Consider the following 19,321-nt stretch of genomic DNA (forward strand, 5'->3'; position numbering starts at 1 on the left):
CCGTCTTCGGGCCATTCTGTCTCTTCATCCAGTGACTGCGGTCATTTTGGAGGCTGCTGCGAATGAACAATGGGCCACGCAGACCCAGGCCACGCAGAGGCCCATTGGGCATGTGCGGCAGACTCCAAAATGGCCACCGCCACCAGAGGAAGGGCCATAATGACCCCAAAACGGGTCAAACCAGCCTTTTTAGAGCAGGAAAAGGCCAGCATGGGAGGGGGAGGAGGCAGAGACTGCCCGCTACTGCCGACCTGGACCTAGTGGTGAGTCTGGGGGATTTTTTTTTTTAACTTATAATCCTCTGAACTGGCTCCAAGCAAACCTTCTTGATGGCAAACTGCATATCCCTAATCCCAAGGTGGTTTGCAAAAGTTAAAATACAGTAAAACTCCATAAAAAATCACATTTAAAACCTTAACATCAGTTAAACAATAAAAACCATACCCCCCCAGAAAAAACACCCCAAAACATTCAGGAGCCCCTAAGAGGTAAAAGCCTGAACAAATAAAAAGGTCTTTAGTTGTCTTTTAAAAGCAGCTACAGATATCAAAGAGTGGACATTCATTGGGAGAGCTTTCCAGAGCATATAAAATTATGCACAGAGTAGAGAGAGTGGACAGAGAAATTTCCCCCCGCCCTCTCACCACACTAGAACCAGGAGTCATCTCATGAATCTGTTTGCCAGGAAATTTACGATCATCAAAAGGAAGTACTTTTTTCACACAGCACTTAATTTTATCTGCCATGGGATGCAGTGATGGCCACTAGCTTGGATCAGGGGCGTAACTATTATTAGGCAAGGGGAGGTGGCTGCCTGGGGGCCCCCACGACTCGAGGGGGCCCCCAGAGGCAAGTCACATGACTATATATTGTGAAGTGTGTGTATCAGCGAGGGGCCCATTTTAAAATTTTGTCTCTGTGCCCATTCCAGCCTTGTTACGCCCCGGCATGGATGGCTTTAAAAGGAGCTTAGACAAATTCATGGAGGACAGGTCTATCAGTGGCTACTAGTCTGGTAGCTATAGGCCACCTCCAGCCTCAGAGGCAAGTACCAGTTGGAGGCAAGCAACAGCAAGAGAGGGCATGCCCTCACCTCTTGCCTGTGGGCTTCTCGGAGGCATCTGGTGGGCCACTGTGTGAACAGGATGCTGGACTTGATAGGCCTTGGGCCAGACCCAGTAGGGCTGTTCTTATTATATTTTCTCAATGACTTTATCTCTATATCAATAAAAGCTTCAGATGTCCTGCATTTCAGGACGTTCTTAATGGTGATATTAATGGTCAAACAATCTAGCCTATTTATTTATTTATTTATTTTATTTACTTACTTCTTTATTTATTTGATTTATATACCACCCTTCAAAAATGGCTCAGGGCAGTTTACAATTTATCCACGGCTGACTGTTCACTTTTTAAAATATCCAGATTGGCATGTATTTTCTCTTTGATTGAGAATTAAGTGTGTTTCTAAGGACAAGATAGTTAAAGAGAGAAACTTGTGAAAAGTTTTCTCAAAACTTGTTCACAGGTAATCGTATTGCTTTGATAATTTAAAAAACAACTTCTGTAATTTCAACCCTCTGATGCGTTGTGCAGTATCATAACTCCCAAGCAAATACTAAAGCCTCCAAGTTAATGGTCCTTGGCTTTTAGATGATATCTTGGTTGACTTTTTCCTCTTTCTTTTGTAGTGTATTATTTGTTTCATTTATTGTCAGATTAGGTACCTAGGTATCTATTTCACCTTGTCTGATTCTGCTCTCTGCATGCAGCACATAAACCCAATGTCTCCCTTTTGCCCTTTGGGTGTTTCGCTCAGTCCTAATTATGTCTGGTTAGAGCAACCTGGAAGTCTGGAACAGCCTGATTTGCTGTGGGGCAAACATCTGCTTATCCTACTAAAGCTAAACCATAGCAACCATGCAGTTGTGCCCCAATCGTCATTAAATATTTGTAAGCCCTGTTTGTTGCAAGCATGTCAAAGCTCTGCTCTTAACAGAGGGACATTGGGGCCACCGTGTATTGCCCATAGAATTCTAATAAAGGCCCATTGCTTACCCTGCTGAATAGCTGGAAAGAATCATTGCAAGTGGACAAGTTGTGTTAGTAGTTCTGGGAATTGTAAATTCAGGCTTGTGAGCCATTGTGGAAGTACAGAGGATTGGAGGCCTAAAGGTGCAGTACTGAATAATAATAATTTATAATAAATAATCTTAATTTGTTAGCCGCCTCATAACAAATTGTTCTCTGAATGGCTTATGACACAACATTAAAACATGAGATAAAAAGTGTGCATTAAATCATAACAGACCAAAAAAAGGGGAAGGGGTGGAGAAAATAGAAAATATAATATAAAAACAAAAACTTTTTTTAAAAAAAATCAGTTACAATCAGATTAAAAAATTATTATTATATCAGATAAAAAACTTAAAGAATTAAAATTTGAAAAGCCTGAGTGAACAAAAAGGTCTTTACCTGGCATCTGAAAGAACAAAGTGATGAAGCCAGACAAACCTCACTGGGGAGGCTGTTCCATAAACAGGGTGTAACCAGTACTGAGCGTTCTGAAGTGGTGGTAAGTTGCATTACATTTAGGAACCAGGAGTAGAATTGTTTTTATATTTTACCTGTTTATTTGAAAGGTGTGGTACCCTGCCTTTCAAGCCAAATGGCTCACGAGGTGGCCTCTTATATTGTACAAAATGAGTTTGCCACAGTTCATTGAAAGCAGTCATACAGTACACTTAGATATTGGTATTGCTGTGTATGATTTATATCTTGCTGTATTAAGCTGATCTTGTTTGCATTGCTAGTAGTATGTTCAGAACAGAATAACATCACATAATCCTGTTCCTGTCAGGCAGAAGAAATTGAAGCCCTGTCTGCAATATATGGTGATGAATGGTGCACTGTTGATAAAGATGAGAAAATATTCTGCATTAAGATTAGCGATTGTTTGGAACAACCCAAGTGGACTCTCTGTCTGCAGGTATGTTTCTTGTTCCATAATTTGATTGAGAGATTGTGATTGGATCGCCTCAGATAGACATCCTGGAACCTAAATGGAGTGCTATTTTGTGAGGCCAGATCTTTGGCTTTTATTTTCTAAGAACCATTTTTGATATGGCATGGGTAAAAAATGGCATGTTCAAGATAAAAAGCCAAAACTTCCACTGAACTGGAGCAAGGATCCTGGCATAAGATAGAAGACAACTCTGAATTTAAGACGACCCTTTAAAAAATACAGGTCAAATACACATTGTACCTGTATTTACCAAAAAAAAGGACAGCACTGGATTTAAGATGATGTCCCCCAATTTATAACATCAAAGAACCTGAAAAAAACCCCTAGTCTTGGATTCTGGTAAATATGGTATATCTTTAAGAATTTGTCTTCAGAGTGTCCTTTCTTTCTAGTCCTATTTGTCTTGTATAGACTTTGCAGCCATCAATGAACTGGCTGCACTAGAAGAATTGCTTAGCTTTCTGTAGTCAGTCAGTGCTGGAGGGATTGTTATTGTTATTGTTATTTTACATTTATATCCCGCTCTTCCTCCAAGGAGCCCAGAGCGGTGTACTACATACTTGAGTTTCTCTTTCACAACAACCCTGTGAAGTAGGTTAGGCCGAGAGAGAAATGACTGGCCCAGAGTCACCCAGCTAGTTTTATGGCTGAATGGGGATTTGAACTCGGGTCTCCCCGGTCCTAGTCCAGCACTCTAACCACTACACCACGCTGGATGTCACTTGTGACAAATAAGCCGTCCTCCAAGGAGAAAATCTTGTGCTTGACACAACACAATCAAACGGCAGTTGCAGATCAGGACAAATCTGATCACAAAATGCCAAATTTTGAAAAACAAAGCCTCTGAAATTAAACTGAGCAACTATACAAGTCATGTGAAATAAGTATGTAAATGTATGTGTGTATTCCATAATACATTCTGGTAATCAACGGTGCATGCACTTGCTTGTATATGCCTAGACTGCTCAGTTTTGCTTTCTCACCACAGGTCTTTATAGTACAAATTACTTTTGAAATATTCTTGAGTTTCAAAAGTGATTTGTCAAGTAGCATGTGGGGCTGCTTTTAGGTGGGGGGAAACTTGACCACCAATTTAAATTAGACCACCTCCCCCGCCCCCCCTTGTTTGGCACATAATAGATTGTTAAACGAAGCAACTTAAAGAAACCACAGATGCTATTTAATTAAGCATATAGAATTATGTATTTTTAAAAATCACAACTTCCTTGTAAAATAGGATTTTTCTTTCTCCAAGTGGATTTTAATGTTGAGAAGCCATATATGGTCCTTGAGACTCTTAACTTTTAATGTTTGCACTTGTCTTACATGTCGTGTACAATATGGGAGATGTCCTATGTTTGCTTCATGTTGGGATTAGGATGTCATCTGAACACTACAATAGTGTGTACATTTATCAAATTATGCATGATGTGGGCAGAGTAGTAGTGAGAAGTTTTTCTCACAACACTAGAACCAAGGGTCATCTCATGAAACTGACTGCCAGAAAAAATAGGACAGATGAAAGTACTTTTCCACACAACACATGATTCCTTATGGAATTCTCTGCCCCAGATGTGGTGATGGCCGTCGGCTTGGATGGCTTTAAAAGGAGCTTAGACAGATTCATGGAGGACAAGTCTATTGATGGCTACAGGCTATCTCCAGTTTCAGAAGCACTAGTTGCAGGGGAACAACCTGTTTTTGGGCTTCTCAGAGGCATCTTGTGGACCACTTAGGATGCTGGGCTAGAGAGGCCTGATTCAGCAAGGCTCTTATGTTAAGACTTCTGAGTAAGTGTGCATAGGGTTGCCACCTAGGACAGTGTGATGGCATTTCTTATTATGTAGTATCTAATTAATGTTTCATAATTGTTATTGATGCCAAACACACACCCCTTCAGTTTTAAGAGAGACTGGCTATTTTCCTTAGAACTACTGGCTATTTTTCTTAGAACTCTTTCGGGTAAGATTGACACTTGAATGCCATCAGATAGTTACAAGTAGTTTTATTGTATTGATCTTATCTAGTGGATCTTATCATTGACCTTACTGCTTCAGGCCTCTTCCAACATTGCCTTCAAGGCAGTAGCTTCTCTTATACCTCCAAACAGAGGGGTTAGCCAAGACAAGTGAAGGCAGTCCACCTTGGGTAATTCTTTATTGGCTGAAGCTTGTCCCCGCTCCCCAGCAGCACTGTCTTCAGGGCAGCATCTTCTCTTATACCAACTGTGGTTGACCCAGGATAAACCTATTAGTTTAGTTTTTGCTTATTTATTAATAGTGGATGCAAGTTTAAGTGAATGATGTGTAAATCAAATTTAATTGATTGTACATAGGATTGCTTTGTTCGATTGAAGATTTTTTTTCATGTGACATTGCTGCTATTTTTATGTTTTCAAAATTGCCGTGGTTCTGGAGACCAATAACATCTAATTATCTACCCATCATTGATCCATCAACCATTTAGGTGCTTCATCTCATTTCCCCCTTTCCACTTTCTCAACTTCCTTATCCTGTATCTACCTTCTTTTGCTTTTCAAGGTATTGCTGCAGTATTTGTGTATTTTGAAAGAATGAAAACCCAATAAAATCCTTTTAAAAACTTTCAGGTGATCCTGCCTCCTGAATATCCAACTGCAGCACCACCTATTTATCAGCTTAAGTAAGTGATGCCTCTCTTTCAGAATGTTAAGTTTCTCGTGCTTTTTTGCAGCTTGTTCATCTCATAAAACCACTGCTTAACAGCATGTAATCACTAGTGATTTGTCTCATAAAAGTTGAAATATATGCAGTCAATAGCAGCAGAGACATTGTGAAAATTATGGGAAGTATTGTAGACTTGGGAAAATCCAGGTACATTTCTATATATACGGGTTTTGCCTGTTTCCTAAGCTCATATCTATCCTTGCCCTTCCCTACTTTTGCTGACTTAGTCACTTTTCTCAGTTATGTATTGCCTAGACGTAGTGATGTGCAGAACAGGTTTGATAGCGATCCAGTCCACCGTGAACCAGGCCAGTTTGAGCAGTTTGATTGCAAACCACATTGAGCCCATTTGTTGACCCATCCGGCACAGCCAGTGGGTTCGACTGAACTGGTTTGTGGACACGGAGTTTGACCCTAATTCAGACTGAACTGTGCCAAGCAGTCTACTGTGCCAAGCAGTCTACCCCTACTCTGAGGTGTGAGAAGCAAAGAGTGTACCTCCCTACAGGAGTGTGTGTGTATGTTTTTAGCCTACTTGCCAGTAGGTTTATGACATCACTCAGCATTCTGTGTATCCATGTGTCTGTTCTCTCCCACCCACCTCAATTTCACAGTTCTTGGACCAATATGAACCAAATCGGGTACAGTACAGTTTTAGGGACACCCCAATGGCATAGATTGTGATGATGTCATTCACCCCAGTTTAAAATGGCAGACGTGTAAACTTTTGAGGCGAATGGGCTAACTTGTGAACTGCCTAACTGATTTGAACCGAATTTGCTACAGCTGTAGGGACACAAAGAGATGCCCCAGTGACGTAGTTTCTGATGTCATCCACCCCTTTTAAGGATGGCGGATGCATAAACGTTTTGAGGCGCAAGTGGCCTAACTTGTGGACTGTCTAACCAATTTGAACCAAATTTGGTACAGTTGTAGTGAGTAACATATAGTGGCACTTCAGTGGTGTAGATTGTAATGGTGTTATCCACCCTGATCCAAGGTGGCAGACACGTGAAATTTTGAGAAGCAAGAGGTCTAACTTGTGGGCCACCTAACCAATTTGAACCAAATTCAGTCCAGTTGAAGGTATAGTGAAGGCAGATTAGTTCTTACTAGAACTTGTTTTTTTGCTTCAGGCTGAGCTTTGCTTCTCTGATGACATATACCTGGCTCTGAATCTAATGCCAGTTTTTGATAACTTCCTTCCCTGCCCCCTTTGAGCAGACATCTGGCTTCTTAAATTTTTAATGCATGTTCCTATCATTCAATAAAATTTTACTTTGTGCCTTTAAAAACATCTATTGGGGTGTGTGTGTGATGTGGTGTTTTTACTTCTTAAAATGTTATTCCAGAAGGGAAGCAGGGAAAAGTGGCTTTGTGAGTACTCTGCATAGCCCTCTTTTTCGGAAACACAAATAATTTCTTGCTTCTGAGCATGGTTCTCTGAGGAAGGTTTGTGTAACTCACCAAAAACTGGCTGGTGTGGTTCACGCTGGTCTAATCATGCTGACTTTGTCAATTTGTATGCAAGCAGAAGCTAGTAGAAATTACTCTGCCTTCCCGTTCTGCTCCTGCATTTTTATGAACACTGTCCCAACATGTAAAAGAGGAGGGGAGTTTGGATGGCTGCACAGTCTTACCTTGTCAGAGCTTCTAAAGTTCACAGACATAACCCACAGCTTTAGCATTTTGAAGCAGAAAATTTATTAAGTGCATAAATATGTGTGGTGTTCTTTTATTCCAGTGCTCCTTGGCTTCTAAGGCAGGAGTATGCAGAACTAGCAAATAATCTGGAAGAAATCTATGCGTAAGTGATACAAGCTGAAAAACTATGGAAATAGATCAGCAGCTGTTGAAGCTTACATTTTATTTTCAGTGTGTATATTCCTGTACTGTTTGGTTTCATTTATCATCGTAACAACCCTGAGAGGTTAGTAATAGAACAACCTCGACTCTATTCACAAATGAAGTTGCTGTTTCACCTCTGTGAGTTCTTATTTGAAACCTTGCACAGGCTAAGATTTTGTACACTGGACTGGACTGTCCAATTACAAACATCCTGATCTAAGAAATAGGTGTTGTTTGGGCTAGGATTGAACACCAAGGCCATGTACTTCTCCCTACTCTTTCTTCCTCCACTTGAATGTCTGGCAGAAAAGAAGGAATTATGGTTTGTTAAGCGAGAGTCATCCCTGCAAAGGACCATTTTGTTACTGAGGATTTGTTGGGGAGATTTTTGAGATGATGTGTTGATGATATGAATAGTGCACTAGTCAGGCCATTGATATGAAGCAGTAAGTCTCCTTTCATTCCAGGAAACTGTGGTGGCCTTGGAGGAAAATTGTTTTGTTATTTCATATTTGACTCAAGACTTATAAAGTGCATCTTAACCTGTAACATTTTAAACTCCTTTTTTCCTGTGTATGTTGGTATGTTGGAGAGCCAGCATGGTGTGGTGGTTAGAGTGCTGGCATAGGACTGGGGAGACCTGAGTTCAAATCCCCATCCAACCATGATACTTGCTGGGTGACTCTGGGCCAGTCACTTCTCTCTCAGCCTAACCTACTTCACAAGGTTGTTGTAAGGAGAAACCTAAGTATGTAGTACACCGCTCTGGGCTCTTTGGAGGAAGAGAGGGATATAAAATGTTAATAATAATAATAATAATAATAATAATAATAATAATAATAATAGTTAAATTAAACCGAGGAGTTGGTTTATGTTTACTGCATGATTTTTCAGGCAGAATCTTGGTGAAAGTATCCTTTATCTGTGGGTGGAGAAGATACGGGAAATTTTGATAGAAAAATCTCAGTCATCTGATCCAGGTAATATGCTAAACATTATAGGGTTACTCTTGATTATATACTGAAATGTACTATCGAGGGACAAGACCCACAACATTTGAGTAAAGTGGTACAATTGGAAGTGTAATGAGTGAAGGAAAAGACTGGTGTTTTCAATTAGCTTGCATTATATAAGGCTGACTAGCTATGTGATATGATTGCATGAAGTATAGTCAGAATTTGCTATCAAACATGGGAATGACTTTGACAGGTTGCACACTCTTGTCTGCTTCTGCAATAAGGCCCTCCCTTATTGAGTAATGTGATGACATGATAAGGCAATGTGAGTCTTGGCCACAGGCAGACTGAGATATTTGACTTGTTTGGGCATGTGGTTGCTTCCCTTCATTCCTTCGGATATCTTTTCACTTTGTGGGAACAGTGGAAATGAGTTTCAAGAGTTCTGAAGTCAGACACACACACACTCCCACCCAGAAATAAGCTTCAGATTCAATTCTGAATCTAGCTAAAATAAATTAGCCGCGTTCTTGTTATCTTTTCTTCTTTTTTGAGGGAAAACAATAATAGAAAAACAAACTGGGAGCAACAGCTGTAATCTAATAAGTGTTTAGTGGGTTTGCTTTATGGCAGAACACATTGCAGTTCAAACCAGTTCATACACAGCCCAGCCGTTTGTATTACATATCATTTTACTGTGTACTAATTAATAATTTCTAATTCTGGGCTTGCCTTTTGAGAATTAGAAAAGTGATTCAACATACAGCGACATAATTAGAAAATACTGGTGTATAATCTTCTATTTTAATTATTCCACACAAATGGCAGTATATCATCCTGACACAACAAATGAATAGAGACACTTCAATCCGGTTGTTCATTGAAAGGCATTGTTTTTAATGAGGCTTGAAAACAATAAGACAGGTTGGATTGGGGAATGGGCATCTAAATGTGAGCTAGGTTTTTTTGCAGCCATGCGTGTGGCTTTGAAGATAGCAAGATATGTGGCCTACACAGCTCTCTGGCATCCTCTTTGAAGCATTCATTGTACCTGGCCAAATATCCCGCCCCCGCCCCCTGCTATTTAGGCGCACATTTAGTAGCCCATTCTGCTCTCTTGTGGCAAAACTGTACTATATCACACAGCAGGGAATTAGCTTACAGCAGCTATGAGTAAAGCTTGACTTGCAACTAAATAGACCTGTATCTATAAAGAAGCAGGCCAGTAGCACAGAAAATAAGAATATAACATGCCTGCTGGATCAGGCCCAAGGTCTATCTAGTCCAGCATCCTGTCTCTCACAGTGGCCCACTAGATGCCTCTGGGAAGCCCACAAGCAAGAGGTGAGGGCATGCCCTCTCTCCTGCGGTTGCTCCCCTGCAACTGGTATTCAGAGGCATCTTGCCTCTGAGGCTGGAGGTGGCCTATAGCCACCAGACTGGTAGCCATGGTTAAACCTGTCCTCCATGAATATGTCTTAGCCCCTCTTAAGCTTCAACTTCTGAGATTTTTCATACATTACATTTTTCAGGGTTTTAGAGATCTGGGTGTTGCATAGAGAATATGAGAATATGGTATTTATTTATCTGGAATGTGATCTGTTGTAACCATAAGGAATGGGTTCTGTGCCTGCGCAGGGACCTCGCAGACTGATTGATTAGCTCCTCTCGATGCCCCTCCCGCCTGCACGTGCAGTGCTGAGTCCGTTAAGAGTGGCGGTTGGGGCGTCTCCTCCTCAGTTTCTCTTCGACTGCCTTAGCGATCAAACCTCGTAGCTGTTGCTCCTTGAAAGAGATTTAGAAAGTGTTTTAGACTCTTGATTTGAACTTGGATTTGGACTGGATTACGATTTACTCTTACTGGACGGATTTGGTGAAAGATCGTTTACCTTTATAACTTGACCTCGGAACGGATATCGGATCGTGTTTGTGTGACGGACTATTGGATTTGGTGACTGGTCGTTTGCCTTCATTACTGGCTATCTGGCACTGGAGGGGGAAAAAACCTTTAAAAGATGTGTAAAATGTCGGGCCAAGCTGCCGTCCACAGATCACCACGACACAAGTTTAATGTGCCTGGGAGAGGAGCACAATACCGCGACGTGTAAAGTATGCTGCTCCTTTTCTAAACAGACAAGGCAAAATAGGGCACTGCACCTCAGGGAGGTTTTTTATGATGAGGCGCTCCGCCCGCCTACACCTCGGCCGGGCACTTCATCGGACTCCCCTTCGATGTCGGAAGCCCGATCAACATCGTGCGCTCCAGGCTCCCCGGAGTCGAGTAGTCGCAGAACTGCAAGGCAGCAGTCTAAAACTGTGGTGACGAGTGCTACAAAGTCTTCTGAGATTATTTTCAAGAAGCCCAAGGATGTTTCTAGAAAAGGGAAACACAAGGATCGGGAACGTACTAGGGACTTGGAGGCGCCAAAAGTGAAGGCGCACCGTACCCCTTCCCCGGTATCGGCACAAGCTTTTGAGGGTGACTTGGATGAGTCTGCCTCGGCATTGACTGCCACGACATTGACCACGATGACTCGGCATCCAACTCCGATGTCAACTTCGACATTGATGGTTCAGCTGCCTCTCTTGACATCGATGTCTCAACCTGCATTGTCGGCATCGATGGCTCCGTTAGTATTCTCGGCATCGATGTTGACATTGACATTGACATTGACAACCTTGTCTGACTAGGGCATAGTTTATAGCGCACCCTCAACGTCGGCTGGACTCAGCTTTGAGTACTCCGTCAGGGTCTACTTTCCAAGGTTTTTTGAGCACTGGCCTCGATGATGAGCGTGATGAGGAGGAACCAGTTCGACTGCCCAGGACACCTTCCTACTCTCCTTTACATATTCAGCCGTCAGAAGGACATTTGCCTGCTTCAACCTTGCCGCATTCTGCAGTAGAGCCCACTACGAGACACCACTTGGGGCATCAGGGGGTGCCTTCTGGGCTTCCAACCCACAGTTGCGGATTCCACCACACGTTACCTGGGGATTATGCAGATTACCTACGCTGGAAATCCATGCAGATACCCTCTGCTCCACACCCAGTGGTACAGCCACAGGGTCCTTTTATTCAAGGGCAGGCAGTGGCCGCGGTGCTTCAGCCGCCAGCCGCGCCACTTCAGCCGCGCCGCTTCAGCCACCAACCGTACAACCTCTAGAAAAGCCAAGTGGCAAGAGGAAGCGGAAGTCTTCTCCTCCGCCCTCAGAACCACCTTCCTCCCCAGGTGGGGTGAGCCTGGATGATGACTCTGCGGCCAGCTCAGAATCTGATGACGTCAGTAGGAGGTCAGATCCTCCCTCTGACGTCCCGCCACGGCTCTCTACCTCACCAACAGAGGAGTTGAAGGCGTATCACGCACTAATAAGGGATATAACGGAGGCTCTGGGGATGGATCAAAAGTCTCCAGATGCAGATGTTACGGACGCAGTGTATAATATGATGGGGAAATCTAGGGCTTCTCACCTGGTTGCACTCACTATGATTCCAGCAATCAGTAAAGCAGCAAAGATGGCGTAGGAGGTCATGCATGTCACATCTCTGACTTCTAAACGTTTGGAAAATTTGTACAGGATTACCGAGGAAGACAACACTTACCTACTGCGTCACCCAGTACCCAACTCATTGGTTGTAGACTGCGCCTCGACGTCCAAGGGTGGTCGCCGCCATACAACACCTGCGGATAAGGAAGGGAGGAAGATAGATGTCATGGGTAGAAAAACCTATAGCACTGCTAGATTTGCAATTCGAATTGCCAACTATGCAGCATATATGGCCCGATATAATCACCTGTTATGGGATGCACTATTGCAGGACTCACATCTATGACTCCAGAGGACTTCCAGTGGAAGTTTAACAAAACCTATGAAAGAACCACGGCAGTGACGAGGCAGCAGTTGAGCACCTTTAAACATTTGGCGGAGACAGAATCTTGTACGATGGTTATGGCTGTGGCCATGCGCAGGCATGCCTGGCTCCATTCTACCACCCTCCAGTCAGATATGAAGGACAGGGTGGAATCTCTAGCATTTGATGGAAAGGGGCTGTTTCATCAGGACACGGACACGTCTATGGAGTCATTGAAAAAGTCAAAGTTTACGGCTCGTACCTTTATGGCATTGTCAGGTGCTTCCGGGACTACATCAAAGGGCCGCTCTTATTCACGTTAGAGGCCCAATAGATTCCAGGATAGGAAGGACTACAAAAAGCAATACCGGCCCTATCAGCATTCTAGGGGGTATAACCAAAAGACAAAGGGGAATACAGCACGGCAGAATAAAGAAGCTCCTAAACAGGGCTTTTGATGGGATGGTTCGTCCACTGCACGTTCAAAACATTGGCCTGATACCACCATTGCTGGCCAGTCTATCCAGGACCCCCACCATCGGTCCTGTGGTTGTCAGAAATACCATCAAACTGGCAAGCCATGCCCAAGCATGGCACAACATAACATCAGACCGGTGGGTCTTATGGATAGTACAAACAAGGTATGTGTTGGAATCTGTGGAAAAGCCTCCCTTTTCAGGACTAAAATACACGCCGGCCATGGGAATACTACAGGAGGAGGTCAAGGTTTTGCTAGAAAAGCAGGCAATTGCTCCAGTGCAGTGGGCTGTCAAGGTCTTGACCGGACTTGGCTGCACGCTGTCAACATAAAGTTTGACGAATGTTGTTTTTCAGCAGTGAGTAGCCGACTGATGATGTGATTTATAGTGCAAGCCACGAGAGCTCCCAGCTGGCAGGGATTTAAGGCTTATCAGCCCTCTGCAAGAGGCGTTTGCTTTTCCTAATAGTCTCCAATTGATCCCTGCGTCTCGTGACACGCCGCTGTTGGGGGGTCAGTGGGGGTTGGTTGCATAGCTCTTCTTCCGATTGGTCTTTCACGATTTCTGCTGCCTCAGGTTGTTGTGCCTGCTCAGAGTCATTATCCACAGCTGTTTCATGAACACTGACAGCCGGGCTCTGCCCCTCAGACACTCCTGCATCGCCTGGAAAGTTGACAGCTTCCCCTTCCTCCTCGCTGTCAGAGATCGAGGGCGTGACATGGGCGAACAGACTATCGGGTTATTACTCCCGTTATTTCCAGATCCCGAAGAGAGTTGACGGGATCTGGGGTATAATGGACCTGAGGGGTCTCAACTATTACATATTGACCAGGAAGTTCAGAATGGTCACTCTACAGTCTATCCTGCCCTTGTTGATCCACGGGGTGTGGGCAGCGACATTGGACCTAAAAGATGCCTACTTCCATGTAGGCATCCAGGAGAACCACCGCAAGTATCTCCGGTTCACGGTGGGGAGTCAAATATACCAATACATGGTTCTCCCGTTCAGACTGTTGAAAGCGCCGAGGGTTTTTACCAAGGTTATGGCAGTTGTGGTTGCCTACCTGAGGATGCGGAGGGGGGGAGTGATGGTCTACCCGTACTTAGACGATTGGCTCCTGGTCAGTCACAGTAAGGAGATCTTGGTCTAACAAATACGACAGGTGGTCTGCCTGTTGGAGGACCTTGGAATCAACATCAACTGGAAGAAGTCAAAGCTCACCCCAATGAATTGGGTAGACTTCATTGGTGCGGTGCTGGATTTAGAGAGCAAGAGGGTGTTCTTGCCTCAGGAGCGCATTTGCCAGATACACTCACTCATCCAACAATTTGTGAACACCCCGTGTCAACCTGCGGTGCGGATCCAGAAGCTGTTAGGTCTAATGGCCTCCTGCACCACAACTGTACAGTACACACATCTGCACATGCGCACGCTACAACAATGGTACCTCTGCAACTTTTGCCCCAATGTGGACAGTCAGAACATGCGCCTGACCATGCCACAGGTAGTTATGAGCAGTTTACGCTGGTGGATGGAGGAGCGCAATCTAACACAAGGGGTGTTGTTCGCAGCATTGACCCCCACCCATTGGGTGACAACGGATGCATCCTTGACAGGATGGGGGGCGCATTGCATGGAGCATTGCATCCAGGGCACTTGAACACAACCTCAGGCTCAGCAACATATCAACTACTTAGAGCTCATGGCAGTATTTCTAGCCCTGAAGGCGTTCGAGCCATTACTCAAGGGGAAAACTGTACGGTTGCAGTTGGACAATACGACGGCGATTGCCTATATCAACCACCAGGGAGGAATGGTCTCTCTGACATTGTGTCTTCTCGCCCAAAAACTGTGGGACTGGTGCGTGCAGCACTCTGTCTATCCAATAGCACTCCACATACGGGGGGTAGACAATTGCTTGGCTGACAGCCTAAGCAGAGTCACCGACTACAGCCAGAGGCACGAGTGGGAAATAAAGGACATGTATCTCCAGAAAGTATTCAGCAAATGGGGGGTCTCCTCAATAGACTTGTTTGCGAGACATGCCAACTACTGCTCACGTGAGGGCATAGGTCTGGGGTCCCTAGGGGATGCTTTCAGCACACCTGGGATGCGGGTCTGCTATATCTGTTTTCTCCATTACCTCTACTCGAACGGGTGGTAGCACAAATTATTCGATACAGAGCAGACTGCATTCTACTGACCCCTTGGTGGCCGCGCCAGCCGTGGTTTGCTCTGCTTCTACAGTTATTGCGGGGCACCTTCCACAGATTTCCACAAAGACCGGACCTGTTGCAAAGGGAACAGGGAAGGGTGTTGCATCCCGAGATTCATGCCTTGAAAATGACAGCCTGGAGAATCAGATTATGAAAGATATCTTACTGAATAGCAGGCGTGAATCCACTAGGCGCAATTATGCTTGCAAGTGGAAGTGGTATAGGACTTATATGAAAGAGGAGGGGATCAAACCCTTGCGTGCCACGCCACGCGAGGTTTTGGTTTACCTGACATCACTGAAGTTGAAGGGATTAGCCAATGTTTCTATCATACTCCATTTGGCTGCCATTTCGGCGAGACATAAGGGTTGGGATGGGTCAATTGTATTTTCCCATCCGGAAAGTAAACGTTTCCTAAAAGGCCTTAACAATTTGTATCCGCCTGTACGTCAACCAATGGAGCAGTGGAGCTTGTCCTTGGTGTTGTCAGCACTTACGGAGCATCCTTTTGAGCTGCTGGCAACTATACCCATTAGGCTACTATCCCTAAAGGTTGCCTTTTTGGTAGCAATTACATTGGCAAAGCGAGTGAGCGAGTTGACAGTACTTCGTATGGATAAGCCTTATACTCAGTTCTATCCTCACAAGGGGTGTTGAGACTGGATCCGCGCTTCCAGACAAAAGTAGTGACTGACTTCCATTTAAATCAGGAGATAATCCTGCCTACCTTCTTTCAGGACCTTGAGACAGGTTTGGAAAAGGCACTCCACTCGTTAGATGTGCGTAGGGCTCTTCTGTATTACTTGGAGCGGACTCATGCCTTCCGGAAAAGTAGAAAACTCTTTATTTTATACAAAGGAAAATGTAGGGGGTGTCCAGTCTCACGCCAGCGACTTGCTCACTGGATAGTGGAGCTAATCTTTCAGGCAAATAAATGCCAGGGGATCGCGCCACCTAGAACGGTGCGTGCACACTCTACTAGGGCTTATGTGGCGTCAGCAGCCCACCTGTCAGGCATCAAGATGTTGGATATCTGCATGGCGGCCACATGGTCCTCTCAACAGCCATTTATCAAACATTACACCATTGATTTGAGGATGGCGCGAGAAGCAAGTTTTGGAAGGACTGTTCTAAAAAGAGTGTTGGCGTAGGCTTCAGGTCAACTGCACCCACCTCCAGAAGGGAGAAGCTTGCTAATCACCCATTCCTTATGGTTACAACGGATCACATTCCAGATAAACAGGTTGCTTACCTGTAACTTATGATCTGGATGTGATCCGTTGTAGCCATAAATACCTTCCCTGACCATCCCCGCTGCAGTACCAACTTGAGGTATTCAACTTGCGGATTGCCCCTGGAGGCGGTCTGCGAGAAACTGAGGAGGAGACGCCACAACCGCCACTCTTAACGGACTCAGCATGGCACGTGCAGGCGGGAAGGGCGTTGAGAGGAGCTAATCAATCAGCCCACAAAGTCCCTGTGCAGGCGCAGAACCCATTCCTTATGGCTACAACAGATCACCTCCAGATCATAAGTTACAGGTAAGCAACCTGTTTATATTCCTCCTTTTTGCAAATGCCTCAAGATGGCTAAGAATAACAGAAAGATTAAAACAAGATCATAAAAGAAACAACAAAGCATAATAATAATAACAGTCAGACCAGTAGAATCAGGGAACTAATTAAGACAATCTATTTAAAAGGGGAACAGTTATCATAAATGGCAATTGGATGTCATTAACATTTGAAAGGTGACCTTTCCACCTTTCTGTCATCAGATCTACACTGAAATGCACATGCTTGGCAAACAGTGTGTACCAAGCCATCACTCACTCAGATTGACACACAGATCACCTTGGCATACTTGTGTTCCTTGAGAGCAATTTTTGCCATTTTAAATTTCACACATAATTGAAGGTGAGGTGATGATGAGAAATGGAGCTGTGTGTTAATGTTTGCTGTGTTAGGGTTTTCCCTTTAATATGCGTATGCAAGCATCAGTCTTGTATATTTCTTAAAACCTTAAAATATATAATGTCCGAGGCCACTTCGTGCAACAACTCTTTTCCTATATGGAAAGTATTTTGGTGGAGAAAGAATGTGTGCAATCCAGCTGCAGGTCCTTATGTGTGCCAATTCCACGTAGATGTATGGCAGCGGAACCCAACCCAACAGAAGCCTCTCAAAATATTTCCAAATCCATCATATGTGGCTTTGATACTAATGACCATTCCTTCTGTTTTCTGAATGAGCCTTTTAAAAATGTATATACACTGGACTAGACCCAAAAGTTCCCTTGTTGTGCCAGAGGAAGGGAACCTTTGGATCAAACCCACTATGCTTAACAAAAGAAGTGCCAGCTGTGTATACTTTTGTCTTATTTATTCAGCTTGGTAACTGAACTGTATTACTAATTTCCCCACAGTTGCTTCCACTTAAAAGTGTCTGGAATTCTGGAGAAAGCTTATTAAAACTGGTACTTTACACCAACAGGACCAGATATTAAAACAATTACAGAAGAAACCGATGTGGAGTATGAAGATGTAGAGTATGAAGATTTTTCAGGGGTTTATCAATCATTCCAGGAATGCCCAACTGTAACACTGAATTTCGATCTATCTGAAAGCCAGGAAGGTAGAGTTCTTACTGCTGTTTTGTTGTGTTTCATTATTTTTGTGCTTCTTTTTTTTTTTTTTTAACCAAGAGTCTTACTGAAAATGTGAAGTGTAGCTAATGAGGCAATGCTGAATACATATGGAACATGAAAACATTCTAAATGTCCTTGTTCCTCGTATAGCTGAATTTGTATTAGGTACTGGCAAAATACTATGCAGAACTTAGAAGTAATATGATCCCTGGTCAAAGAGTTTAGCATTTGTATGCATTTGAAACTAAATGTGACACTAAATGTGTAGTTTGACCTTGCATATTCATTAAAAAAAAATTTTAAATAGCTGCTGTTGGGAAAGTTGAACATTGGGATTGGACCCTTGATGCACAGGGAGGGGAGATAACCTCATGCCATGATCTCGCTGAAAATCCCCACCCAAAGTTGTTATTTGCCTTTGGAGATCATAGCATTGTCTGACTCCAGGCTTATGCACATAAAGCGAAACCATAGCTTTGTGCCCTAGTTGGTCACATGCCAAACTGCGATTTGGTACCAATTTGTAATTGGTCATAAAGAAGAAAAACTTGCAATTCAAGACTCTTAAGACACACCTGTTTTCTCAGGCTTTTAATTAAAGCTAATTTTAAACTGTTTGTGTTACTCTGTGAAATAGTTTTATGTATTCATCATATATCTATATTGCTTATTTTTGCATCTCTAGGCAGTGTACACAATGTAAAACACAATAAATATAAAACAGAGTAAAAACAGTTTCACGGAATAAAAAATTAATCTCATAGGATAAAAACAAAACAGTTTAAAATTAATTTCAGTTAAAAACCTGAGAAAGGTGTTTTTTGAGGGTCTTACTAAAAGCAAACTGAGAAGGAGATGCTCTTATTTTGATAGGGAGCATATTCGAAAGCCCCTGGGCAGCCACAGAGAAGGCCCGGTCCCGAGTTGCCACAAATGAGCCAATGGCAACTGTAACCAGACCTCTCGAGATGATCCTAATAGGTAGCAGGGTTCATAAGAGAGAAGGCACTCTTTTAAGTGCCCTGGACCTAAGCCATTCAGGGCTTCATAGACAATAACTGGCACTTCGTATTTTGCTTGGAAACATCAGTTCTGTCTCCTGATGATCAATCCCAGCAGTTTCATGTAGATGCTAAAGAGCATTGGAGACAGTATGGAGCCTTGTGGAACTCCAGGCTTTAATTCTTGCTTTGCAGAGCAGCAGTCTCCAAGCAACACCATATGGAATCTACCAGAGAGGTAGGAATGGAACCACTGTAAAATAGTGCCACCCAGTCACACCTCCCTTCTTCTGAGACGACTCAAAAGGACTCCATGGTTGATGGTATCAAAAGCCACCAAGAGATCCAAAAGAATCAGCAGAGTTGCACTTTCTCTGTCGATAGCCAATTGGAGATCATCCATCAGGCTGACCAAGGCAGTCTCAACCCCATAGCCTGCTCGAAAGCCAGTTTGAAATGGGTCTAGAGATAATCTGTATCATCCAAAACTGCCTGGAGCTGAGAGGCAGGCTACTACCCACTCAATCACCTTGCCCAACCATGGAAGATTAGAAATAGGTCTGTAATTAGCTAACTCTGAAGGATCCAAGGC

General features: G+C 43.6%; 1 protein-coding gene across 9 annotated transcripts in view; it reads left to right on the forward strand.

Annotated features, from left to right (window-relative positions):
• Positions 1–19,321, forward strand: part of IMPACT (impact RWD domain protein) — a 44,519-nt gene that overhangs the window by 4,396 nt on the left and 20,802 nt on the right. For 4 of the 9 annotated variants that reach the window (XM_053242977.1, XM_053242976.1, XM_053242973.1 and 1 more), the window contains 3 exons: positions 2,861–2,989; positions 8,473–8,558; positions 17,575–17,715. In XM_053242977.1, the coding sequence (XP_053098952.1) occupies positions 2,861–2,989; positions 8,473–8,558; positions 17,575–17,715 (356 nt within the window). Of the gene's footprint in view, positions 1–2,860; positions 2,990–5,633; positions 5,687–7,474; positions 7,538–8,472; positions 8,559–17,574; positions 17,716–19,321 lie in introns of all 9 variants that reach the window. The other 5 variants (XR_008305587.1, XM_053242970.1, XM_053242969.1 and 2 more) reach the window with 4 other exon arrangements.

Source organism: Hemicordylus capensis, chromosome 4 (assembly GCF_027244095.1).
Source record: "Hemicordylus capensis ecotype Gifberg chromosome 4, rHemCap1.1.pri, whole genome shotgun sequence".
NCBI lineage: Eukaryota > Metazoa > Chordata > Lepidosauria > Squamata > Cordylidae > Hemicordylus > Hemicordylus capensis.